Source organism: Sphaerodactylus townsendi, linkage group LG02 (assembly GCF_021028975.2).
Source record: "Sphaerodactylus townsendi isolate TG3544 linkage group LG02, MPM_Stown_v2.3, whole genome shotgun sequence".
In the NCBI taxonomy this organism is placed as follows: Eukaryota; Metazoa; Chordata; class Lepidosauria; order Squamata; family Sphaerodactylidae; genus Sphaerodactylus; species Sphaerodactylus townsendi.
Window position 1 is genome coordinate 152,150,491 of NC_059426.1, and position 27,267 is coordinate 152,177,757.

Below are 27,267 nucleotides of genomic sequence, written 5' to 3' on the forward strand. Positions count from 1 at the left end.
AAATATTGAGCTAGGTTGACCAAAATAAGAGGTCCAGCTCCCTGAGGGAAGTATCTCTCAATTTGACAGATGTTAGATTGATCTGGATTATGTGGTTTATTTGAGAATAATGTATACCATCATAAACAAGCCACAGGTGTACATGGCCAATAGAAAAGGTTATGGGAGCCTGTGCCAACAGCTTTCAAATACCAGTAATTAAAAGTCAGAAAGAAAATGGAACAATATTCAGCCTATTGACTGACAACAGGACAAAAAGCAAATTTGTTTGAATTGTATTATTATCAATTACTACTACTACTACTACTACCACCACTACTACTACTGCTGCTGCTGCTGCTGCTGCTGCTGTAATGATTACAGCTACTGGTAGTAGTAAGACTTTGTAAGGGTCTGGTACTCCAGTCAGTAACAAGACCTCCAGATAGGTTCAAGAGCTTTATTCAGAACTGTGTCAGCCCAATGGCCAGATAGCCGAAACTGAGGTTTGGCTCTCTGGCCTCCAGTATATACCTGTAAGTTACAGTTTGACTCAACCCAGAATCCCCCACCCTTGCATTCCCATAATATCAGCATGTGAAAGGACAGTGAGAAAGAGACATTGTTTTTGGGACAGGCAGGCTACTCCCTCAGGAAGACCGATAAGAAGTAGCAGTTGAGAACTATTGCTAGTTACTTGCAAGCAAAAGAAAGAGGCCCCCATGGCCTTGGGCAATGATAATAGTTGGGCCGTCTGCTCCAAGGCTGTATGTGTATGTGCAAGCTGCCAGGCCAAGCATGGTGCAGGCCTGACAGACTTCCAGGAGAAGAGAAATCCCATCCCCTATGCTGGCTCTCCACCTTCCCGTCACTCCCCATTGCCACTCTCTTCTCCCATTCTCTTCATCCCAAATTGCCATTCTCTTCTCCCAAATATGACTAGTCCAGACTAATTTTGGAGGGACTTTTCAGTGGAAGATGTTTTATTCCTTTTTTAAAGTTTAAAAATATTTTTAAAAATTCAGTAAATTACAAACCCAGGCATGTCAATCAAAAATACCTACCAAAATGTAAAAGCTAAAAGCTAGACAAAAACAGCTAAATGTAACAGCTGAAAGCTAGACAATGTATCATGTGCATCTATGAGAAATGCAAAGCACAGGAATGGAGGCAGGACCCCAGTAAACCCAGAAAAATATTGTGCAGCAATATTGTCTTCAGTTATCACATTTCATGAAGGATATGAACAATAAGTGTTTGAGGAAAGCCAGAGGCAATTGTGATTAGTTTTCAGGAGCAAATATTGAAAGGCAACATAGTGAGCATTTCTTCACCCCACAACAGGAGAGAAGGGCTTTAAAAACAACAACTAGCAATTGAATATAATTATAACATTATAAAAATATCTGTATCATGTTCTGCATTTAAATAAGTCTTAGCCTCTTTTGTTATTGAGAGGTAAGGAGAAAGTCATATCTCCTCAGTGAAAGAGATTACAGGCCTACTTTGTTAAAAATGAAAGCAAGGAGTTCAGAAACCCTGATATATAAATTTCTTATAATGTTATGACAATATACAATTGCCAATTTAAAAAACAAACTCAAAATGTCCTTGTAGAGTGGGACTTGGCCACTGCCAGGAGACTGGGGGGGGGGGGAATACGGGGAAATCTGGCATGTGGAAGCCACAGAAGCAAAGTACACAGGTGCCTAGAGATGGTGATGGATGGGGGCCAATTAACTCAAGCTCAATACAGATGAGACTGAGGTGTTGGTTGTCAGTGACAAAGCTGTTCGAGGACAGAGGAGTGGGAATTGTTCACAATAAACCTTATGAGTTGTCAGCCCTTAACCGAACAATTGGTGGGTGCTTATCTATTTTGATTTTAACTCAGTTTTCCCATGATAAGTTGTCTCCCGAAATAGCTCACAGGCATTAGCACCTAATACAAATGAGGGCTCAAGTGCAAGACAAGTGCAAGACAGAGCTGTTCCACCAGCTTATGGTTGAGGACAGCAACCCAGGCCTGTAAACCAACTAAACTAAAGTGTTCCTAGTGGAGCAAATTCTCTATTGTGCTGCTTCCAGGCATGACTGAGTGGGGTCTGGCTGCTGCCCCTACCTCATCAGCTACAGAACATGCTGTCAGATCTCTGGGCCCATGTGTAGAGCTGAAGGTCATTTCCAGTTGATAATGTACTGATCACTAATGTGCCTTCATTAAACTGGTTTTTTAGAAATAATAATGGGTAGAAAAGCTGTTCTTTGTAAAGGTGGGATGACACCACCACCCCTTTCCCATCCAGGGGCAACTCCTCCTCCCCCCACATTTACATGGCTGCCTGGGGTGGTTGAGAGAGCCACACCGCATCACTAGGAGGCTCCTTGCCCCTGATGACTGTCTGATGCAGTTCCTGGGCCAGCAGAGGTATGAGAGGGGCCAGAGAAACAATTGGCCAACCCACAAGGAAGCCATTAGTTGAATAGTGGCATGTTAAAGCATCCCATTCCTCCATTCAAGGCACATGTGTGTCTACTTGTCACCAGAACTGAGAGGGAGCATTGAAACCAATATAGCCCACCCAGGGCTATCATGAGGAACAGTTCTCCTTGAACAGCCAAGAAACCTGATTGAGATGGTACACAACTGGGAGCCTCTGGCTGAGCTGGCCTGATGCTGTTTGCCTGCATGGGAGCTTGTACCGTGTTTCCCCGAATATAAGACAGTGTCTTATATTAATTTTTGCTCCCAAAGATGTGCTATGTCTTATTTTCAGGGGATGTCTTATTTTTCTGTGTTCTGTTCATCGGGCGTGCTTCCAAACAAAAACTTTGCTACGTCTTACTTTCGGGGGATGCCTTATATTTTGCACGTCAGCAAAACCTCTACTACATCTTATTTTCAGGGGATGTCTTATATTCAGGGAAACAGGGTAGTAGACAGATCCAGTTGGGGAGGCGTGACTACACTGATCTGGAGCGTGAAGCCCCACTGGCAGCAAGTTGGCTTTACACTGAGTTGGAGGGAGGGCATGGCCACCATGGAGGTGGGGGAAACACAGAATCTGTCCAAGTGAAAGGTGTTTGCAGTCCCCTTGCAACAACTCCACGCCACCCCCAGGATCCCTGGCCCATTGGCTGGGAACCACTGATGCAGGGAAGAGCAATTCAATAGATAACATTTTTTTTCTTGAATCTACTGGAAAAGATGGCGCTAATTTGGAGCCAATTCTATTTCATTCCTCAAAGTGCAGATCAAAATCAAGCGTCTCTGTTGTCATGCGATGTTGCTATTTTGCAGTAACACGATAATGTGAATATAATTGCACTGCAGTTTTTCCAGCTGTGTGTTGCATTTTGCCTCATGTTTTAACTGGCTCAGTTTTGATTAAGGTAGGGGGACAAAGTATGTTTGTATTGGCAATAATTTATCTGTTGGTTCAGCTCTGCCGCTGGTTTGAAGGGATGTTGATTTTCCTCTTATGGAAGGTATTTCTATAATCATACTGGGTGGATTTTATTTATGTCAAATTAAAATGTCTCCACCTAGAAAAAATGGTAGTTTGCAAGCAAGTAAAACAAAAAACTAATGTAAAATTTCCTTTATCACAGCAGCCTGACTTTACAGTTTGTCTTCAGTAGAACAAAAATCAATGGTTTCACTATAATGGGCTAGTATGGTGTAGTGGTTAAGAGTGGTGGATTCTAATCTGGAGAACCAGGTTTTATTCCCCACTCCTCCACATTGGCAGCAGACTCGAATCTGGTAAACCAGGTTTGTTTCTCCACTCCTCCACATGAAGCCTGCTGGGTGACTTTGGGCTAGTCACAATTCTTCAAAACTCTCTCAGCCTCACCTCACAATGTGTCTGTGGTGGGAAGAGGAGGGGAAAGGAGTTTGTCAGCTGCTTTGAGCCTCCTTACAGGAGAGAAAAGTGGGGTATAAATCCAAACTTCTTCTTCTAGAAGTTCAAATCCCTACTCTGAAATGGAAGCTTGAAGGACTATACTGGGCCAGTGTCACTCTCTCAGCCTAACCTACCTCACATGGTTGGTGTGAGAATAAATATTATCCTAAATACCCCTGGCCCTTTAAATCTCCAACAATGGACAATGTAATATATACAATTTACAATGCATACTATATTCCAGTCTCCACAAATTAGTGTAATCCTAAGTAGCAGTTTCTAATAAATATATTCAAAATCCTTAATGAGTGCTACGTCTTATGTTTATGAGCTATCCAGGTGTAAATGCCCATTTCGTGCATCTCATCATGCTCTCCCTTGGAACCACTGATTGCTTGTTCTTTTATGACAATGTTTCTTCTGGGAGATCCTTATGCATTCAAGGATTCATACAACCCCCATCACTGCTCTAATCTGCTCTGTGAATCAGCTCTTTCCGGCAGCACAGCAGTCTGTCCTCTATAGAGATTACAATATATTATACATTAAAGGTTGTACATTGTATATTGTGCATTGTTGGAGATTTAAAGGGACAGTGGTATTTAGTATAATTGAGCACAATTGTAATAGTGATACAAAATGGTTATATTTAAAATAGCTTGATTGCATCATTTGCAATATTTGTTATCCTTGTGGGCAGTAATCCCCTTTTCTCTGGTAGTAAAGATAAAATAGAGCAGGAAGAAAAGATGTCAGCCACTCTGGGTGACAAGAAGTATATAAATATAATAATTATAATAGTTACAGCCAGTGCACAGGTACACTGGTCAACATCTCCTGTGAGGCAGAGTGGATCTAAAATTTTGCACAATGAAGCTGAAGATGGCTCTGCCCCAAAACCATCCTATCAGTGCCAGACAATTCCTAAAGCTGTGAGTGTGCTAGAACTGTTGTCAGGAAAGTGTTAGTCAAACATTCATAGATTCTTTCTGCACACGCAGAATAATGCACTTTCAATCCACTTTCACAATGGTTTGAAAGTAGGTTTTGCTGTTCCATACAGTAAAATCCAGCTGCAAAGTGCACTAAAAATAGATTGAAAGTGCATTATTCTGCATGTGCAGAAGAGGCCATAGAGTTGCTGTCCATAGCTTATATCAGCCACTAGGGCCGGGAAGCCTATAAATACTAAAGTGTCAAACACATAACATATGAGTTTTGCATGTCAGCCTTTTCATTACCTGAGACTAAAAGAAGGTGTTTGTGGATCTACCAGCTGACAAAAGTGAAGGTACAACTGTAGGGGAAGAAGCTGTGGATTATATCTAAAAGAAACTGGACTTCTGATTCTGTAGATTTTGCAGGCTACCTACTAGTTCTGCAGGTTGGTCTGAGGCAATGAATCTGACAAACAGTGTTATAAAGTGGTTAGGATGTCAAGCTAAGTCCTGGGTTCAAATCCCTGCTCAGTCAGGAAGTTCACTGACAGTGCCCTCCTGAGCAGAGTTACACCATTCTAAGTCAATTGCAATCAAGGGTATGACTCTGTTAGGATGGCAATTGGGCCAGTAACAGTCTCACCCTAGCCCCACTTTCACAATTTTTGCAAGTGGATTTTGCTATTCTGCACAGTGAAATCCAGCCGCAGAGGATTGAAAGTGCATTATTCTGCATGTGCGAAAGGGCCCTTAGTCTGCCTTGCAAGATTGTCTTGAGTATAAAGCACAGGAAGAAACCCACGTATACTAGTGAAGGCGCCCCGGAGAAAGGGCAGGGAATAAACATATAGTCCAATAGAAATTCATTTTCAGTTGAATCTGCATGTGAGATTGCAGAAGATGCATGGTGACTGCAAGTGTCGCTCTACAGGCTCATATTCCATACACATTAGTGGAATTAGCTAGGTGGTCCATCAGAAGTTCCTACGCAGTTGAGAAGCTTACATGCCCAAGATTCAGATATTAATATCTCAGGATTCTTATCCCAAGAAAACATCCTATATCTACAGCAAAAAAATGAATCATGGAACGTTTCAACCATGCATACTTCTTTATTGGCTACTTTGGGTCAGCCACAGCTCATAAGTGTAAACTCCTCTTACTAGAGATAACAGTTGTGCTGTCGTAGACCCATGATCATTTGGCCAAGGTTAAGGAGAGATGCTTGATTACAACTCCAGTTCACATCCTTGAATATGTCAGAAGCTGAATTCAGTGCAAGGGTCCCAGTATGATCAGTATTGTCCCCAGAGACTTGATTTTGGAATTACCATGTAAAGAGTGTGATATTCTCTTAGGAAGCACAAGGAATCACAATATAATTTTATTTTATAAAACCATAAACCCTTTTTCCCAGGATTCAAGGCTGTTTAACATATTGAATTGTATCCTACCACCATTTTGCAGAGAGGGGAAAGGTAATCTCATCCTTCGTATTACAGCCTCAAACCACCAGAGTCTCTTATTGATAAGAGCCATCCCCTTTCCCCATCAGTCCTGTTTCTGGGAGACATAGGAAGCTACCAGGGTAAGAGGAAGGCAGGGAACGATTTGTTTCCACCAGTAGAATGGTGATAATAAAGAACACAGTGTTATCAAAACACATTAAAATGCAGTTAAAACAGTTTAAAACCACTCACAGTCCTGGTAGGATAGATCATAATCTATCAATTCATCAGGTAAATAACATCCCAACTAGCACTGCCTGAAGTACACACTAGATGTGTCAGCATCCATGATGACACCGCTGCCATTTCAAAGTAATTTAGAAATGCTGTGAGGGCCCAAGTCGCCACATCTCCCCCACAGCCATTTTGGCACCTGAAAGGGGGTGAGGGAGTGCAAATGCTGTGCAGAGGACCTGGTTGGACCCTTGCAGCATTTTTAAATGACTTCAAAATAGTGGAAGTGTCCTCATGGGGGCCGCAAGGATTCCATCACAACTAGTTTGGCCCTCATTCTTCTCTGGATTCAGATTCGGTTTGTTCACCCTCATGCATCTTCTAGCCCAGGGGTCTGCAACCTGCGGCTCTCCAGATGTTCATGGACTACAATTCCCATCAGCCCCTGCCAGCATGCCCAATACTAAGCTAAAGTTCTGAATCAGTGGCTAGAACAGGGGTCTGCAACCTGTGGCTCTCCAGATGTTCATGGACTACAATTCCCATCAGCCCCTGCCAGCATGCCCAATACTAAGCTAAAGCTCTGAATCAGTGGCTAGAACAGGGGTCTGCAACCTGCGGCTCTCCAGATGTTTATTTATTTATTTTATTAAACTTATAGGCCGCCTATCCCCGAAGGGCTCAAGGCGGCTTCCAACATGGCTGTTACATAGACAGCAATCAACAACATAAAATACTAAAATCATTAAAACCTAAGAACTAAGCAGCAGTTTACTACAGAACTATAGGTTAAGCAACCCAGTTTTCGGATAAATGGCCTTCATTCAAGACATCAAGGCCATTAAAAGAAGAAAAAGGGGAGGGAGTAAGTAGGGCCTGGGATGGAATTTATAAGTAAGACAGGCCCAGCTTTAATAGAATGGAACGGCAGTCTCAGTTTTGATTTCAATTCCAGTGTCGATAATGGGGCATGCTGGCAGGGGCTGATGGGAATTGTAGTCCATGAACATCTGGAGAGCCGCAGGTTGCAGACCCCTGTTCTAGCCACTGATTCAGAGCTTTAGCTTAGTACACATTCCACTGTTGGCAGTGTAAAACCTGTGTGTTTCAGAAAGGGGACATGCCTTGGAAATGGCAGTGCATGTCTTCTTTCCACAATATATTCAATACTTTCCTTGCATCTCAATTTGCAGGTAACATCTGCAGCCCTCAAATTATTATTGATATTATTCATAACATAGTTTTCAAATGTAGGAGCTGCTTCAGGGGCTTTTTCAGCTTAGCACACAAGTACAGATGCTTCATGCTATGGCCACTTCATCCCATTCAAAGTGATTTCCTGAATTACTATGACTTGACAACCACAAACTAAAAGCAGTCAAGTAAAGTGGCAGGGAAGGTTTGAATTAAATGTGTTGTTTCCATCACTTTTCTTTCTCTTCTGATGGATTTTTTTAACACTCCTAATAACTTTGACTTTATTGGTGTCTTATAGCTGATAGACTGAAGAATGTTTTGTTAAATCTTAAAAGGATGCATATTACACACACACACACACACACAATCCACTTGTCTACCCCTGATTCTGTCTTCTACAGCCCTTCTGTGCCAATTCTTGAATAGCTGACATTAGTCACAAAATAATGACACAAAATTCACTGCAATTTTAGTATTTGTTGACCTGCCGAATTATAAATGTAATTCTTGGGTCTAGAAAAGCCCTTGGTGGATTGATAGGCAAGTTGTTTTCATTGAATATGCATCAGGGCTGTTCACTGGTGCCATTTTCAGAGCTTTCAATATCCTGTGATGTGTAGAACATTGAAGAGTAAACAGAGTATCAATATAGTTGTCAGGGTCATGGAAGTGAAACTTGCGATATATTGTTGTTTAATCTTCTGTGAGTTCATTTCCTTCCTTGTTGCATCGTTGTATCTGATATAATAACTATACTAATGTATCAATGATATCAGAAAGGTCAACCTTACAAAGCATGTCAAAATATGTAAATAATCTGCCTTGGAATTTATCATTCCAGTATGTCCTGAATTCTTTTCCCACGAGGTTGTTGACACATGCCTCATAATTGTTCTTCTATTTGTAACAATATGCTAGTTTTGTTAGATGGGGCACATTCTGAACTCCATTAAACAAATCTGTTACATATGAAGATACTTTCTCGCCGTCTCCCATAATACTGGAATTGATGTTAATAGGCAATAGATTCAATTTGGATAAAGAAGACAGTGATTTACTCAACCAGTAATTAAATTGTATGATTCACTGCCAGTGGACACAGTGATAAGCATAGATGGTGTTAAAGGGAATTGGATGGATTTACAAAAGGAAGGTCCATCAATGGTCATTAAGTGTGGTGACTAAAATAAACCACTATATTCAGAGGGGGGGGGCAACAAATACTGGAACTGGGAAGTAACTTGGTCTCTACCCTGCTGGCCCTCCAGTGCAACCTGTTGGCCACTGTGTGAAACACGTAAATAGATTAGATGGACCTCTGGACTCCAGCAGGGCCCTTGTGTCCTTACCTTTTTTCCCCTTTTGTGTTGACTGTGGTGCATATTGTTGCTATTATATTTTTTGTGCAGCTGCCTTTTTACCACAGGATCCCCCCCCCCCCGCCCCGAATTGATTCTGGAGTTGTCAGCACTGCTTCAGCAAATGCTGTGAGATTTTAGGAGCTGTAGCTGGGAATGGAGGAGTTTCAGAAGGCTGTGAGGTAACTTCAGGAGATGCTCAAGGAATTTCCTCTAATCTTTATGGAAAAGATGATAAGAGACATGGTAGTATTCCTATAATATTGGTATAGAGTAGTGATGGTGAACCTATGGCATGGGTGCCAGAGGTGGCACTAAGAGCCCTCTCTGTGGGCATGCGCACACAGAGTTGGTCATGTGGGGGGGAACCACTTCCCCACACACACACACACACACATCTAGGCTGGCCTGGCCCGCTGGCCTGATGTGAGTGCACCACGGTTTACTTCTATTTTGTGGTGGTGGGGTTTCAGAAAGCGAAAGTTTCACTTCCCTCTCCCCCCATATGCCTCCCACTTTTCCCACCAGGCCCCCAGTGTGAGAATAGTGTAATTATTTCAGGGAGATTATTAGCATTAAACCTAAGACCTAGTTTTGGGGAAGCAGTGTAGGTAACCCTGTTAAGTGCTGTTATACACCACTGTTTTTCATGGAAAGAATTAAAGTGTGATCCTTTACCTGGGAGTAAGCTTGTTGCTGGCAATGGGGCTTGCTTCTGAGTGAACCCTCCTAGGGTCATGATTCACCCATACGAAGCGTTGCACGGTTGCTTCACCAAGCTTACTCCTGAGTAACGTGCACCTCAGAGCCAACCGTTTTTTCTAAACAAAAACCTGAGTATTCAGGTTAGATTGCCATGTTGGCACTTTGTGATAAATTAAGTGGGTTTTGGGTTGCAATTTGGGCACACTGTCTCGAAAAGGTTCGCCATCACTGGTATAGAGGCCATGTTCTAACAATTTCTCCTGCTCCTCAATTTCTTGAGAATCAGCGACAGGGCCAAGAACAGGGGTTTGCCCATCATAGGTGGGCAATCCTAATTGATTCTTTGTTTCCTCTGTTGATTATGAATACATCTCAATATTATTCTTGTTGTTGCTGTTATTAAAACATCTTAATAATTTTTCCCCTGTAGACTCACTGTGGAAAGCTACATACAGTAACTTACCGCTTTAGTTTTCATTGTAATACTAGCCTGTGCATAGAGCAGTGACATTAAAGAAACACTTTTTAAAGTGCATGGATCAGAACTGATTCATACTGTAATACTTTTCTTCTCAATAATTAGTTAGAAATTGGTACAAAGGAACTAACATATGAAATAACTCCCGAGGTATTTCGTATACTAATTTATCAGTGTACCAGGAGCCCTCAATGGGGTAATAGTGTTAATATTCACAGGCAGACTGATGAGAAAGGAAGAGCAGACAGGCCCAGGCAGACTCTGTCTGGCTGAACTGCAGGACTCTAAGATCAGTCAAATGAATAGCTGTGTTCAAAAGGGCTTCCATACTAACTCACAGCTAGAAAACTATTCCTGATATGGATTTATTTCAATTTTGGGACTGGTTCACATTTGCTGGAGAATGAGGGAGCAGTGCCCTGAGGTGGTAGAATGAACTTTACCACCTCAGACTTCAGGTAGTAGATGTGAATGTTTTGAATGTTTTGTCATGTTAAAAAATCAATACAAAAAGGAGACTAGCACAGCAGAGAGACTGTTATAATTGTAGTTTAAGTTTTGTTGTTAGCTGCTTTGAATATTGTATATTGAAGTGATTAATAAATGTAGGTGTTGAATGCCTTCCCTCTGTACCCCTAACCTATGACATCCTTAAACAATAATTCAGACTCAAGGTTATTTTTTCAAGGTGCAGCTACCACATAATTACCCCTTTAAATCTCTCCACAGGGTGATTGTCACTGCATAATTCATATGCAGGAGGGTGAATGTATGAAACTGTTTATAACTAGCACACTTTCTTCTGCAATGCCAGCCGACAAGCAGTACTTTTCACTTGCTTGCAATGCAAAAAGGTGTCAGTAAAAAATCAGCCCAGTTGTACTTTGGACAGGGCACAGCCCAGTTGTACTTCGTGTGTATGCCCCTAAATCAAGGGGTTCCCAACCTTTTTGAGCCTGCAGGCACACTTGGAATTCTGACATGGCTTGGTGAGCGCAATAACAAAATGGCTGCCACATAATGGCTACTGCAGGAGGTGGAGCCAGCCACAAATGCAGCAAACCTCTGAATATCTGCATTAAGAGGCAACCTCAGGAGACCTTGGCCTCTGCATTCTGTTAGTTGATGCTTCAGGGCTGCTGGTTAGCAACTGTGAAACAGGATAGTGGACTTAACGGACCACTAGTGTAAATCATCTGATGTTCTTAAGACTGTAATTCAAATGAAGTCATTTTCTCGGGAAGAAAAAGAGCACAGCTTAACAGTAGCTATTATGTGTGCATGAAAAAGAAGGATGACTTCCCCTTTTTATTTTTTACCTTTAGAGAGTAAGATCTTTGCAGCCTCTCCAGACTGCCAGTTGACTTGATTTCCTTTTATTTCCATGCTTCTAATTTATCTGTGGGCTGACAAAGAGTAGAAATAAATAGGCAAGAGGGTTTTGTCCACTGCTGGAAGACTTTTGTTTGTTTGGGGTTTTTTGCTTCATTGAGCAGCTAATTAGGCAGTTGTCAAATGTCTCTGTGCCCTGTCCAAAGTACAACAGATGCTTACAACAAAGTACAACAGATGCCTTTGAAGCTCAGAATCTTTTTTTAAAAAATAGCTCATTATGTAAATGTCAGTGTGGTTTTCTTTACCTAAACAAAAGGATGAACGAGCACTTACATCATTGTGATGCAAACTTTGTCAGTGTCCTTTACAAGAGGCTATTAGAATGAATTAAAATAGTTACATTAATATGTTTTGATATGAGATGATTTGGTGATGGTTTATTGCTTTGAAAGGAAGGTCAGATCCCCATTTTCGGGGAGTGGTAGAAATTAGGGTGGGGAAGGTGTGAGATCTGGTTTCTTGTCATGAGAGAACACTGGAGAGCTACCTTGCAATATATGTCTTTTTAGTAGTGGAAAGTGCTGTCAAGTTGCAGCCAACTTATCATGACTGTAGAGGTTTACAAAGGTAGAGATGAGCAGATGTGTTTTGCCACTGCCTACTTCTGTGTAACAACACTGGACTTTCTTGGAGGTCTCCCATCCAACGATTAACCAGGGCTAACCCTGCTTAGCTTCCAAGATCTGTTAAGATTGGGCTAACCTGGGCCAACCAGATTAGGGTGTACGTGTCTTCTTACTAACATACAAACTGAGCTAACTGGAAGCAATTGCCGTCCGAGGGTGGGAACTCTCTCCCAAAACCCACACAACACTTCTGCTGGGATAAATCAATTGGGCATAGCCATTTTATTTTTAAAAAAACGGAAGTGTGAGGCCTAGCATGGGTCTTGATCTGATCGCGTCTGCATCATGGCGAAGCTCCCGCGGGCAGATGCCCCATACTGGAGCTTTGCTCCACTGAGGGGCTCTGCTGGGTGGGTGCTCCTGGCAAGAAGTGTTCCCCCTTTGCCCTGTTCGGCAGGACAGATGCCCCTTGCTGCTGTCAGCCACTCAAAAGTGTCTGTGTGTGTGGTGGTGCGGGGGAGAGATAGCTTCCTAGCTCCTTTCCCTTGGCCCTTCCAAATCACTACCCATGTGCCAACCGCCAATGGCTATGACAAGATAACATGCATTAACAAAACTTGTAAAGATAGGGAGAGGTGGGCGAGCAAATTGTCGGCTGGCCAAAGCACATGGCCGGCACAAAGGAGGGCTTGATCCTTTAAAGGCTTGGGCCAGCCCTCCCTCTTCCCGTGACCTAAGATGGCCAGGGCTCTGCTTCCGCCCTTACGTGGGCAGTAGCAGCCAGCTCAGCTCCACCTACCCACCCCGAGCAGCAACTGCAGCCCGTGATGATTCAAGCTGTCTTTATATCCTAAACTGACATTTAGATTTCATTTGTAGTTTTAAAGTGTAGTTTTAAAGTACAGTAAAATATAGGTCCTAATCCAATGATCATCTGTAAGTTTCCACTTGATATGCCCACAAATACAAACATAAGCAAAGTTACGAGTTTCTTCCGAGTCCACTGAAGTTATTTGTCCTAGAGGGGTATAACTCTGTTTAGGATTGTCACAATAATAAGGATCTGTAAGATGCATAAAAATTACAATATTACACATCCATCTGTTGTCCTTTTGTGACTTCTTCATGGTTTCTCACATCAGATCAAAGTTGGTTTTCAAAAGCCTGGAAAAACAGAAAGAAAAATGCAAAAAGACAGCAAATGGAAAAGGGGATTAGAGGGACCTCAGAAAAAAAAACCACAGCAAGCGAGCACTCAAATCGTAGGAAAACCTCTTTGTGAAAAGCCCCTTATTGTACTTATTGTTGCTTTCCAGCAAGCACAGTGACTAGTTTTAAAGTAAGAAAATCAGAAAAGCCTAGCTGAATCAGACCAGAAATCCATCTAGTCCAGAGAAAGTGTTAATCATTTTGGTTGCCCTCTTTTGCACTTTTCCCAAATCGCAATATGATTTTTTGAACTGCAGCAAGCTACAGTTGTACACTGCATTCAAAATGAAGCCACATCAATGACTGGTACAAAAGCATGATGATATTGGTTGTTTTATTTTCAATTCCTTTCCAAATCATCCCAAACATGAATTTTGACTTTTTCACTGCTGCCTTATTTTTATTGACATTTTAATTGAGTGGTCCATTACAACATCAGATCCTTTCCCTTAAGTCAGAACCATAGGCATAGCTGGGCCATACCGCCCCTGGTGCGCATTCTGCATTCCCCCCCCCTGCAGCCCCCCACGGCGCCCTGCACCCCTCCCCCCTTACCTTAGTTCAGCCTGAAAGTGCAGGCTGGAAAGAGTGGCCTGTTCACTTGAGGTTGAAAATGGCCTGGTGGGAACTATACTTCCCAGAAGACCTTGGGGCCATTTTCAGCCTCAAGTGAACCATCAGCCAGGCCATTTTCAGCCTCAAGTGAACAGGCCGCTTTTCCAGTCTCCACTTTCAGGCTGAACTAAGGTAACTGTGGGGCGGGAGGTGACCCCCTCCCCCCCGGGGCGCTCGCCCGGTGCAATGCGCACCTGCCCCTGCTCCCTGGTAGCTCCCTAACTTCTGGTCAGAACCCTAACTTCTCTCCTCCAAATTCAGGTCTTTATACAGAATTACTCTTCCAGAGAAAATTTCTTTTATTTGAGGTTAAAACAAGAATGGCATATACTGTGAAGATGAGATTTGAGAGGATTTGATTTTTTAGAAAAATGCATGAAGCACCGCAGGAGCAACTGAGACCTTTTAGGTCAGTGAATCAGCATAGCAAATGAACCAGAATAGTACATTCACATCAGCAACAGTGTTCCCTGAGGTAATAAGTAGCCCCATCCAAAGCCCTTGGTTGTGGGATGCAGTGCCACCCTGCCATTTTCAAGAGGGCTTTCCAGCAGCGTGGGAAGCAAAAAAATGAAACCACCACCACTGGAAAGCCCTCCATAGGACTTAGGCAGTGGTGGCGATTGTAGTCCATGAACATCTGGAGTGCCATAGGTTTGCCATCACTGGACTGGGGCTTCATGCTCTCAGCCCTAAATCCTGGATAGGAGTAATGTCAGCTCCACTCCTAGGAACGCCCCCCCCCCATGCTGGCATCAGACTTCTGGGTTGTGTAGAGGTGTGTCTGAGAGGCGGGTCGCCACCAGCACTTTCTCCACCAGGTTAATTGCCCTGGGGAGGACAAACGCTCCAGTGCAAGGCCAAGCCACTCCATCAAGCCCTTTCATCCCCCACCCCGCCCCGAATGGAACTGTGAGTTGTGTAGAACTTTAATGTTTAAAACATTGAGTTGGGCTGGAAAATTACTTAATAATAGACTCTTCCCTATGGTTGATTATGCCATAACCAATGCGTTCAGGGTCCTTGGAGTTCTCTGTTCCAATCTCAAGTAAACTATTTTTAGACTGTCTCTCAGACAGGGCCATTTTCAAGATATCTTGTCTCTTCAAATATGATGGTTTTGCCACCTTCCACCACAACTTGTTCCTGAAAAACACAATGGGGGTGGGGTCATGAAAAATCTACAGTTTACTGTGTTATAAAGTAAGTTATTATCACAATATTGCAGGTGTAAGTTTGAGCCCAAGAACATTTCTAAGTTCCCTGGGGATCTGAGATTTTAATAAACATCGTCTTGAATTATACACTACACCAGTTTTCTACGTTTTCTGTGTCTTGAAGCATACTACAGCATTAATGATTTTTTTACATGTCTTTTTCCTCAAATTTTGTCTTCCAGGTTTTGGTATGACCACACCGGCTACCATTGCAGGCAAGCTTTTCCTGATATTTTATGGCCTTGTAGGCTGTGCAGGGACCATTTTGTTCTTCAACCTGTTCCTGGAGCGCTTGATCACCATCATAGCATATGTCATGAAGTCCTGCCATGAGAGACAACTAAGGAGAAAGGGAGTCCTTCCCCAAGACACCCGTCAAACCTCTGGGAACCCTGAAGTGGACAGCTTAGCTGGATGGAAACCATCCGTGTACTACGTCATGCTTATCTTGTGCCTCGCATCCATCATCATTTCCTGTTGTGCCTCTGCTATGTACACACCCATTGAAGGGTGGAGTTACTTTGATTCCCTTTATTTTTGCTTTGTGGCCTTCAGCACTATTGGTTTTGGTGATCTGGTCAGTAGCCAGAATGCCCAGTATGACAGCCAGGGCCTTTACAGATTTGGCAATTTCATCTTCATACTCATGGGGGTATGCTGCATCTATTCCCTGTTCAATGTGATCTCTATTGTCATCAAACAGTCAATCAACTGGATACTAAAGAAACTGGAATGCAAGTTCTGCCAGAGATGCCAAAGAAAACTCTTCAGGTCGCAAAGGAACGTTGTTGTGCCAGGGACTGTTCCGAACCAGCGCAATGTGTCCATTGAGTCAGACGGTGTCATTGAGAGCGACACAGATGGACGTAGAATGTCTGGCGAGATGATCTCCATGAAAGACCTCTTGACTTCCAACAAAGTGTCATTAGCCATCATGCAGAAACAGTTGTCTGACACTGCCAATGGCTGTCCAAGACAAATGACTTCTGTTTCTAAGCCAAATGGATTTGCTGGTGGTGTTGGTGCTTTGGGGATTATGAATAACAGGCTGGCAGAAACGAGCACAGATAGGTAAACAGCAATACTTGGAATGACATCAGCAAGAAAAGGATAAGAGGTGATCAGAAGTTATTACAGAGTCATGACTAACACAGCAGGACACTTATTAGAAGAGGTAGCTCACTTAGTATTGCCAATCAATATGGATTATTGCTTTTTGCACTAAACCGCCTATCTGCACTCGTCTTGCAGCCTGTGAGAAAAAAAGTTTCTTGTGGTGTCATGTCACGTAACTACACTGACAAGCTTCTGCATTTAAGTTCAGATCTGAATGTGGAGAAAGCCACTGACCTGGGAAAAACCATGAGAAGCTAAAGCTAATTTCACTATACTGACAAACTAGTAAGATGATAGACATGCTTGTAGTTGCTAATCAGATCTAGTATAAAGGATACAATTGCCATCAATAGGAAAGAATTTGCCTCCTTATACAAATACCAGGATCTGACCCTTCCCTGCAACAGTCGCTGCCATTGAGACTTAACTCCTTCATTCAATTGGCTGCTTACCCAACCTTATCCTTTGAGTTCCTTATCACACCAGCCTCAGATTGCCCTACAGACAGTGGCATATCTGCCTAGGGATGGGGGTACCCTCTGCTCCCAGACGCCACTAATCTGGTCACATGGGGGGCACAAAACTGCCCCCCACGTGACCAGGAAGATAGCAAGGCAGCAGGAAGTCCTGCTGTCTTGTCTTCAGGCACCCTCCGCCCCGCCCATGTTGTCATTGACGTGGGCATGGCTAAGGAAGCCCGAGGACACTGCCCCCCCCCCCAAGCCTCGCTCCCTGCTCCCAGCTGGCAGTTCCTTCTGCTCTCACCTCTGGGGAGAGCAGAAGCAACTGAAAGGCTCCATCCTCGACTGCTTTGCTTTTATAAGCACGGTATAGCAGGGGGGCACCCAGAGAACAGCTGTCTCCAGGCACCATTTTCCCACCATATGCCCCTGCCTACAGACTTACTAACATTAATAGGTTTTGTGGAGCAGGCTAGCTCTCCTTGATCAAATTCAGGATGCTCCTTTGCAGGAAGTAGTGTTACCTACTGTTTTCAACGTGTCGAAACAAGATCAGATCCTCTGTGGGGATTCATATTGCATTCAGTTTATATTTCCTTGTCTCTTTTATGTCCCTTTTGAAAAAAAATCATAATTATCAAAACATATCAAAACATAAAATTAAACCGTTGTATCTTGGGTGCAAAAGAACAAGCAACTAATTACCGTTTATTTATATAAGTGAGAAACAACTTTCTCTAAGCCTTGTTTTTCAAATGCCGTATCTTAAAATTATATGTTTCCCAAGGTGAAAATTTAATGTAGCATTTCAACTGCATAGAAAACAGTACTCTGGGCTGGAAAGCACAGGAGGCAGCCACACAAACCAGCAGAGGATAGTTATTCACGTTGGTGGGCAGAACTTAACAGTTCAATCCAGACCCTCAGTCTATGCTGCAATAGCCAGAAGCAGCACAATGAAGGTGGTGCCGCACCGCCTCCAAACAGCTTTTCAGGGGCACAGAGAAGGAGGGAAAAAAACACCCTGCTGATAGAAAGCTCTCCATAGGGCCTAACATTTACACCACCCAAAAGGTCCAAGGGCTGGGGCCATGGTGCAACTGCAGTTAATTTTGGCTCCATCTCGAGAACACCCCGGCCTTCCCCCCCGCTCCCACACACACAAACATACCAGCATCTGATATGGACACCAGCGTACCTCTGCAGCAGCCCAGACTTCCAGGTTCACCTGCTGTGGAGCTGAGGGGTGGCCAGCCACTGGCCTGTTTTCTTTCTGTGCTGACAGGGTTGTCCCTTACATGGCGGAGGGGGGTAAATGCGTCGGCATGACCCTCCTCCACTCCCCTGTGAGTGTTCACTACCATCCCGTCTGGATGGAGGTGCCCAATTGCCATTTGGATCTAAGTTCATAAGTGACAAGCCTTTTTTTTTCCTACCAAAGGGATGCACAAAACCTCCTCAATTTTTGGGATCTAGATTTGTTTTGAACTATAAACCTTCCCCTCAGTTTCCAGGTGTTCTTCAGGTAGTTATATAGGCTTTGGGTTCACTGCTGTGAGGTAAGTTTTGGTGTGCATAAGGAGATTTGAAGCCAACTAAGATTTATTTATTTACAGGTTGATTTTAAAGGAACAAGCCAACAGTACATGCAGATAAAGGAGAAACCTGGCTGTGGCACAAAAAATTGAAACTGGTTATGGCCTTTTCTGCATATGCCATTTATGACATTTCAGGCTGGAAATAAAATGTTTCCTCCATACAATTCTGCATTGTTTTCCCCTGCCCCTTTTAGTTTGAGAAATGTTTCCAAAACAATTTTTTCTTTGTACCTGAAAACACTTTTAGGCCTTTTCCACACAAAAAAAAATATTACATTTCCTCTGTGAAGTTCCACATTGACACACACACTCCGCCCTTTGGTTCCAAAAACATTTCAAAGCAGCTCTTTCTCCATTGTTTCTGAAAACCCTTTTACAATTATTCTTTTTGCTGAAGCATTTCTAAATGAATTGATGAAGCATCATTTCATTGAAGAAGCAAAATTTAAAAACCTTCACTGTGGCTACCAGGCATTTTGGAGGAGATGAGTGCAGACAAACATGGTAAAGGTGGGGGGATTGAAAACATTTTGAAAACATTCTATGTGACTTATGCAGAAAACGCCTTGCAGCGTTTCTTTTTGCTGCAATGTTTCTTAGCCAGCTTCCCTCACAGTGTGATCATATTGAAATGCTTTATTTTTCCCACCCAAACCACAAGCTGTTTTCCAAGCCCTCTGTGGTTTTGGAAAACTTCCATTCTGGCACTTGCTCTGTCATGCTCTCGGATCCTTTGACTTTCTGCACACATCAGATATCTTCATTGTGTTGCATGTGGGGAAGACATTTCAGCAGATCTGTATGCAGTGACATCTTCTTGGGGTTCGCACATGGATTCATGACCCCACCTTACATGGTGTTAAACCACTAGACCAGGGGTCTGCAACCTGCGGCTCTTCAGATGTTCATGGACTACAGTTCCCATCAGCCCCTGCCAGAATGGCCAGTTGACCATGATGGCAGGGGCTGATGGGAATTGTAGTCCATGAACATCTGTAGAGCCGCAGGTTGCAGACTCCTGCACTAGACTAACAGCAGCTCACCAGAATCCCAAACAAAGTGGAGATGCCGGGGATTGAACCTGCAAACTTCTGCATTCTAAACATGCATCACTGAGCTATGACCTCTTCTTAGGGGTAAAGCTGAGAGACAGAAGCTTGCCTGAAGCCATCAAGTGAAGTCATGGCAGAAGTGAGATTTGGACTGAGGATGTTCTAGGTCACAGCTCAATCTCTTTGCCCCCGGACTACACCAATTCTTAGCGCATGAACAAAACCACTGTTTCCACACAAGAACAAGACAAAGCACACTTCTTTAGTAAAGTTCTGCTATCAGACACCCAATTATAAATCCAAATCTAAATCTGGCACCCCAGCTTTAAAACTGCAATGCCTACAAAGGTACCATTTTGAAAACTGGAACTATATTTATATATCATCCATTTCAATAGACCAATTGCTGAGGAAAGGCTGCTCTCTGAAACATAGTCCAAAGAAATCCCAATAAAACAACAATGAATCTGATCAAATGCATATCAAAGTTAGATTTATCATTTATGATATACGAGTATTTAACAGAGAAAGGTGCAGGAGAAATTAACGTGGGATCCAGATAACTCAAAGAGCTTCTTTTTAATTGTACTATGAATGGGGGAAATCTCAAATTATAGAGCCAGTGGTTCCTCAGGGATTGGGGGTTGTTTTCCAGTATATTTCCATTATTAACCATGCGTGGGAGTGTGTTGCTAGAATTCGAATATGACTCCCAAATTAGAAGCCAGTGTAAATCCAGTAAGGATAAAGAAATTATGCAGGATTAATTGGGTGACCTCTTGAATTGAGGTAATAAAAATGAAATGAAATTCAGCCTTGTAAAATGAAAGGTCATGTCTTTGGAAGTAAACAATAAAAGATTTTGTTACCAGTTTCTGGAGTCAATACCTAAAAACAGTTCATGAAGGAATAGATCTTGACCCATGACAGGCAAATGCAAGATTGAGGTATTATGTGAGACATATCTAGTAGATGAATTTTAGTAATGTTTATAAGCCTCTGGTGAGGCATCATTTTGTGTATCATTCCCTGTTTCCACTTCCCAAGTACAAAAGGTGCATAGAGGAAAAGGAAGAATATAATTTAAAGAATAGAAACCCTATGTGTGAAGAGCGTGTGGGTGATTTCATTTTGTCTATATGGATGCATCTACATTGGCATTTAAGTTATCTGCACAGGAGTCTGGGGCACACTTTCTTCCAGCAATCACCATTATACCTGCATTTTCCCTACCACCAACTCACCGGAGGACTGTCTGAGGGTTTGGGTTTTTTTTGCAAGGGGTGGGGAAACTACTGCGCTTTATCTCAAGAGTATTATAACAATCCTTGATCACCATCTATACATTCCTTTGAATTCCCAACTTTCATTTTTTTTTAAAAAAAAGTTGCTAGCCCTTTCAACGACAGTGAAAAGGACTGGAAACTACTTTTTTTTTTCAAAACATGAAAATTGAGAATTCAGGGAAGCTAATTGTAGTAGTTCAGCCAGCATGATATAATGGTTAACAACAATGGACTCTTGATCTGGAGAATTGATTTTGATTCCCCACTCCTGCACATGAAACCCGCTGAGTGACTTTGGGCCAGTCACAGTTCTCTCAGAACTCTCTCGGCCCATTTCCAAATGTCCTTTGGTTTAAAAACCCTAAGGGTCGCCATAAGTCAGCAGTGACTTGACAGCACTTTTCATTAAAGTAGATCATAGTCACATTTATTGCACCATCGCTATTTCCTTTAAAAAAATTAAAACTTTCCATGCTGTGGGAGAATAGATATCCAGGACCATAAGCAAGGCACATTTTCCTGTCAATGCAGTTGCTTATATGCTCCGAATCCATACTTTCGAAAAAGATTGTACCAAACCAGGTTTGAGAAAGAAGGTGCTGAAGATGGGGATAGCCTGGAAAGAGGATGATTACGAGATAACATCACATGGATCAGAAGTGTATCAAGGGGAAATGGCACCCGGGGGCAACACCTCCTCCAGGCGTTGCCCCGCACTCAGGGGCAAGGCTCAGACTGAGCCCTGCCTCTTTGCAGGCAGGCTCCTGCCGTCCCCAGTGTCTGGGGAGGGCAAAAGCCAGCCTGCATGGAGGCCAGGAGGGTGGGGCTCAGTGGCTGCGGGTGGTCCAGGCGGGCGCCACGGCTGCCTGCCACCGATCCCCACCCTCCTTGCAGGGGGCTGGGCTCAGTAGCATGTGGCTGGGGGCACACACTGTTTTGTCACGTGACCAAAAGGTGTGTACCCAAGGACACGAGTGTCCCTACAGGCCATGTGCCTCTGCGTGGATGTTCCCAATAAAGCCATAACACTGCAGTTCAAAAACTGAGGCAGAGAGAAACTTCTGTATGGATGCTGTCTACATTTGTTAGTTCTTTCCTGTAGAAACCAATTTGCAGGTGGTCCAGCCAAAACCAACTGAGCCTGTACAATAAATGGTTAACAAATGAATTCAATGCAAGAGAGGTTTCAACAAGGATATTTCAAGAGGCCTGCACAAGTAGCCTGGATGTAAAATGCATTGCAATTTCCTTTTCATCATTCATGTAACTTTAATGTTCTCCACCTGTTTCACAGCCTGTGGTGATTATAATGGCAAGGTTTTGATTAGGAAAGATGGACAGTCCTAATTTTACTAAATGAAATGACCCAAGTGCTCATAATGAACAGATGAAAACTTAAATGAGAACTGCATCATGGTAAGAGAAACAATGAAACAGGAAAGTGGGTGGATTAATAATAGCTGGAAGAGAGATTCTACAGTAAAACCTCAGTGTTGACTGAAAGGGGTGAGAGCCGTGGGGAGGGCAAATAATCAGAGCTGCAATCTGGCTCCATTTACTCCTATGAAAAGCAATTGAGTTAGATAATGTTTACATGACAGTTAATTGAGCATAAATTACATAAATAGGTGGTATCTTAATTAAATATATATATATTCCAATTGAATCTTGTGAGCACTAGAACCCACTGCAGATACAATGCAATGGCTATGCTTTCTTGGACTGGGACTCACGCTTGAAGAATTTACAACAGACATCCTTTGGAATTACAGTATCCACCCAGTGAAGTGGAGAAACTGAGCAACAGAGCCAGAGGGGTTCCCAAGAATAGCCTACTACAAGGCAAGCCTCAACAAGTTACCAGCAGAATATTATTGGTTGCCTCCTGCCATTTCCTTTTTGAACCAATGCCGTGTTTCATCCATGAGCAAAAGCCCATCCTGATTTCTCTCACACGGGTCTTGAGTGGCATAATTTCTTTTTGCCCCCTAACCTAAACACTCTCTTACCATTAACACTGGCCCACCAAACAAAGACACTAGCCCAGAGACAAGATCCTACAAGAAATTAGATTGCCAACTGTGGGCCCTTCCGCACGGGTCAATAAACACGGGTTAAGGACGATTAAAAAAAACCTGTTTGGGGGGTGGGACTTCGCATGGATCCCACCTCTAAAGCGAGTCTGCCCCGTGTTATTTTCCCCAAACTGGGTTTTTTGAGAATTGGCCATCCACAAGTCTTTTGAAAAATCCCGGGTCGCAGCCACTTGCAAGCGAATGGCTGGGTAGGAGGCACTTCATTCAGTTGCGCTTTCCTTTTAAAAATTTCCCAGCATATCCATGCAGATGCAAATGGTCATATCGTGGTACTGTGAGACTTCAGCGTGGCTGTGGGGGTTCACTTGTGCATACCTGCGTAGCTATATTGTTTGTTGTTGGTTTTATTGTGCACTGTCCTGAGCCCTTCAGGGGTAGGGTGGTCTATTACATTTAATAAATAATAATTTTAAAAATACACATCGGTGGGAGGTAAATTTTAAAAAGTAGACACACCTCCGTGTGAAGGCACGACAGCAACCCACATTGTTTTTCTGGGCTCCAATCACTGCCTGCATGGATGCATGCGAACAAGAAAGGGATTAATTTATCTCGACTGGAACCTGCTATACATTTGCTGTGTGGAAAGGGCCAGAGTCCCAAAATAAGGGTTGCCCAATCTTGTTGCACCAGTGAGCACATTTGAAATGTGAGAGGAGGTAATGGGCACCAAAACAAAATGGCTGACATTTAGTGGGTGAGTCCAATAAAGTGATTGCCATGAAGGCTATGTTCCATCCAGAGGTGGGATCCAACCAGTTCTGACCACTTCTCTAGAAGTGGTTACTAATTTTTTCTGAGTGCCGAGAAGGGGTTACTAAAGCAACCTCCCTGCCCAATAGGGACTGGAGGTGCGTGTGTGCGGCGGCGGCACTGTTTGAATCCCACCACCATCAGAACCTGTTATTAAAATTTTTGGATCCCACCACTGGTTCCATCTCAAAGCACTGCAACATTCCACAAAAAGTTAAGGCATCTCAAGTTTTGTCCTACAATAATGAAAAAGGAGAAGAAGAAGAAGAAGAGGAGGAGGAGGAGGAGGAGGAGGAGGAGTTTGGATTTATATCCCCCTTTCTCTCCTGCAGGAAACTCAAAGGGGCTTACAATCTCCTTACCCTTCCCCCCTCACAACAAACACCCTGTGGGGTGGGTGGGGCTGAGAGAGCTCAGAAGAACTGTGACTATCCCAAGGTCACCCAGCTGGCGTGTGTGGGAGTGTACAGGCTAATCTGAATTCCCCAGATAAGCCTCCGCAGCTCAGGCGGCAGAGCTGGGAATCAAATCCGGTTCCTCTAGATTAGATACACGAGCTCTTAACCTCCTACGCCACTGCTGTTTATGAATAGGTCCACAGTGCAAACACAAGGGTGATGCCTCCTGGGTTCTTCTTAAGCAGTTTTGGCTTCAGTGAAATGGAGGAAAGCCAGGACTGCCTCTTAGTCTTGTTAATGAGATGGTTTGAGACACCTATTAGTGGATCCTTTGTCACCAACAGGCACCTCACTGGGGAATTATTGTAATTTATTCTTTAACAACACTATTAGAAAACCTAACTATGTCAGTTCTACCATCTCTGGCTCATCTACTTGCTCATCTTCCAATGGGATACATACCATCATGTTCTATCAAGCATAAATTGATAGAAATCTGACATAGAAATGGCAATCTTCAAAAAGCAATGAGAGAACAATCCAAGATTTATAACATTCTATTGCTAATTTAAAATCCTTAAAGGAAGAATCCAGCACGGATTAGAATTCGAGTTCATTAAGAATTTGACACAAACTTTGTCCACACTGGAATAAGGAATTCTTGTGATTTCCTCATCACCATAGGAATTAACTGGGTAACCTTAGTATAACAGACTGTTTTTCCCCATTAGATTTGAATTTTACATGATGTGCAGTTCTTTCCTGCAAAAAAAATAATAAAAAGCTGCCCTTTGGAAAAGGATAGGGATTAAGAACATGAGCCTGTTGAGAAACTTTTACAATTAGACTGTATTTATTCTGTTATCTTGTTCTTGTTGCTTCAGCTAGCATGGGGGGAGGGGGGGTGGATCATGTTCTCCAACATGACTTTTTGTACCAGTAAAAAACAGTCAAAATTCATGCCTCCCCTACCTTAAATTGCTGTGTTTTATGTCCATTTCAAAAGCTCAGTTTGAAGAATCACTTTCTTTGTCTAGGGTTTTATAACAGTCAAATGGTTTTTATTATAAGAGTGTGGGATACAGCAGGGAAGCTGCTAATTGAATTTCAAAACATCATTTTCAAAAGGAGAAGGATAAGAAGTAATGAAAATATTTTGTTTTCATTGAACTTTTGAAAGGAGGCAGTTTTTAAAGTCTAGCAAATTTCATTAGGCCTTAAGGTTGCTAATTCCAGTTTCAGGAAATTCCTGGGCATTTGGAGGCAGTGTCTGAGGAGAGCGGGGTTTGAGGAGGAGAAATACTTTTGTTGGGTATAAACCATAGACCACCCTCCAACACTGCCATTTTCTCCAGGGAAACTGATCTCTGTAGTCTGGAGATCAGTTGTAATACTGGGAGATCTCTCAGAATTACCTGTAGGGTTGCCAGTCCCTGGGAGCATTGAAGTGGCAGAGAATTCTTGGAAGTTCCTGTCATGACACTCTAGGAATGAAAAAAAAATATTTTACCAGAGAGAGTTTTGAATTCATTGTGTTGTAATGCCACTTCCTGTTCTGAAAAAGAAAGTGAGTCTCGCATGCTGTTTCTCTCCCCTTTTGTTTTCCACTTGCTATTCCATTGAGTGAGGGCAAGGGGAGAGGAAACAACAGTTGGAGATCTGCCATTTCTGAGTAAGTGACAACCCTACTAGTCATAAGTTAGAGCAGTGGTAAATTGTCAATGAGCTTCCATTTACTAACAACAATTGCAGGAATCCAGCTTTCCCTGTAAGTACCAACTAGGAGCTCAGAATTACATCCTATCAACATTTCAGCTACTTTAGTCACATTCATGAGTGTTATTGTTCACATTGATGAGTGTTATTGTTATTGCTAGGGTGTGAAGACTTATTCCTATATGTTATGTATTGTAGGCAACATCTTTCTTACTAAATAATTTAGTAAAACGTCTAAGGGTCACCAGTACAAAAAGAAATATCTTCAGTGGACTGATCCAACCCACTATTATGCTATTGTTGGCAATAAAGAAAAACCAGTTTCTTACTCCCGGAAACTTAACTTTTAATATTAATAAAGAGCACAGAACAACAATTTCTGACAGTGTCTTCAGACATGCATAGCAAGAAACCATGATGAAAACTGAAATGAGCAAATGGGATTTTACCATACATGCCTAGAAGGATGCATTTATAACTGGGTTTCTGAATAAGATATTTAGAAGGACCTCAAAGAGCACCAGGGGGATGTTCTCATTCTGGCTAGAATGTTGCATCCTGACTAATTTCATTAAGATACACTAAAATAGCACAAGCAATGTTTACAGTTCTCTTTCAACATTTTAACGGTATTTAACACTTCTATTAATGGACATGCGTGTCGGAGATTAGGCACACCAAGGAAAGCTACATCTCGTGATTTCGTAACATAAATGAAATACTTGGGAACTTGCAAATTAGACTAAATGGGATCACTCTGAGGCAATCAGTTAATGCTGCATTTGAAAATTCATTTCAAGGAGAAAGATGCAAGCTGAGGTTTGCTTGAAGTTATTCATTTTAATTTCCAGAAGAAAAAAAGAACACTGCATTTTTTAAAAATACAAACTTTGTGATCAAGATAGCTGCTATGCAGTACGCATTTTCTGATGGCTCAATTATTATCGTTGGAATTTAACTGAAGGAAGGTTCATGCATTTGGGCATTTTGTTTCAACTCTCAACATTATTATTCCCATTTCCTTCGGAGCCCTTCGGGGATCGGGCGGTATAAAAGCCGAATTAATAAATAAATAAATAAATAAATAAACATTATGATGTGCCATTAGATGTTACTGCAGTGGTGAGGCAGCTGTTTTTCTCTACGTTCATCCCATGCTGCTACTACAACAGTGAAAGGCCTGCCACCACACTGGCTGGACCAATCTCATGGATCTTTTATCACGTAGTTATTACCTGGCCACAAAAATGACAGCCAGAAACCAATCCGTCAGGTAACTGAAAATAGGAATGGTTTCCCTCAGAGTATTGTGTTCACAGAAGTTTTTATCTGCTAATCACTGTAATGGTCCATTCACATAACCAAGGCTTCATCTGATGGTGCAGTCATTGGCTTGCACCCACATGGAAATTTTTGTCTAATTTGGTTCCCAAACTAGAACACTTTTTTGGAACTCCCACAAAATATTGGGCTGTAAATGTCCTTTTTCTCAGTTTTCTCCATCCTTAAAATGCTCTTTTGGAAACAATGCAATCCAAGAGCAT

The 27,267-nt window shown here is 42.6% G+C and overlaps 1 protein-coding gene and 1 long non-coding RNA gene across 2 annotated transcripts in view; one reads left to right on the forward strand and one right to left on the reverse strand.

The window, feature by feature from the left end:
- The window catches only part of KCNK13 (potassium two pore domain channel subfamily K member 13), a 68,258-nt gene extending 51,365 nt beyond the window's left edge, over positions 1–16,893 (forward strand). The window contains exon 2 of the mRNA XM_048483262.1: positions 15,430–16,893. Coding sequence (XP_048339219.1) covers positions 15,430–16,322 — 893 coding nt within the window. The 3' untranslated portion in view covers positions 16,323–16,893. The remainder of the gene's footprint in view (positions 1–15,429) is intronic.
- On the reverse strand, positions 14,151–25,491 carry LOC125425711. Its single transcript, XR_007243435.1, has 3 exons — positions 25,423–25,491; positions 17,353–17,438; positions 14,151–15,176 (listed from the first exon to the last, which is right to left on the reverse strand). It is a non-coding gene; the product is annotated as an uncharacterized LOC125425711 (long non-coding RNA).
- Between the last annotated feature and the right edge of the window lie 1,776 nt (positions 25,492–27,267).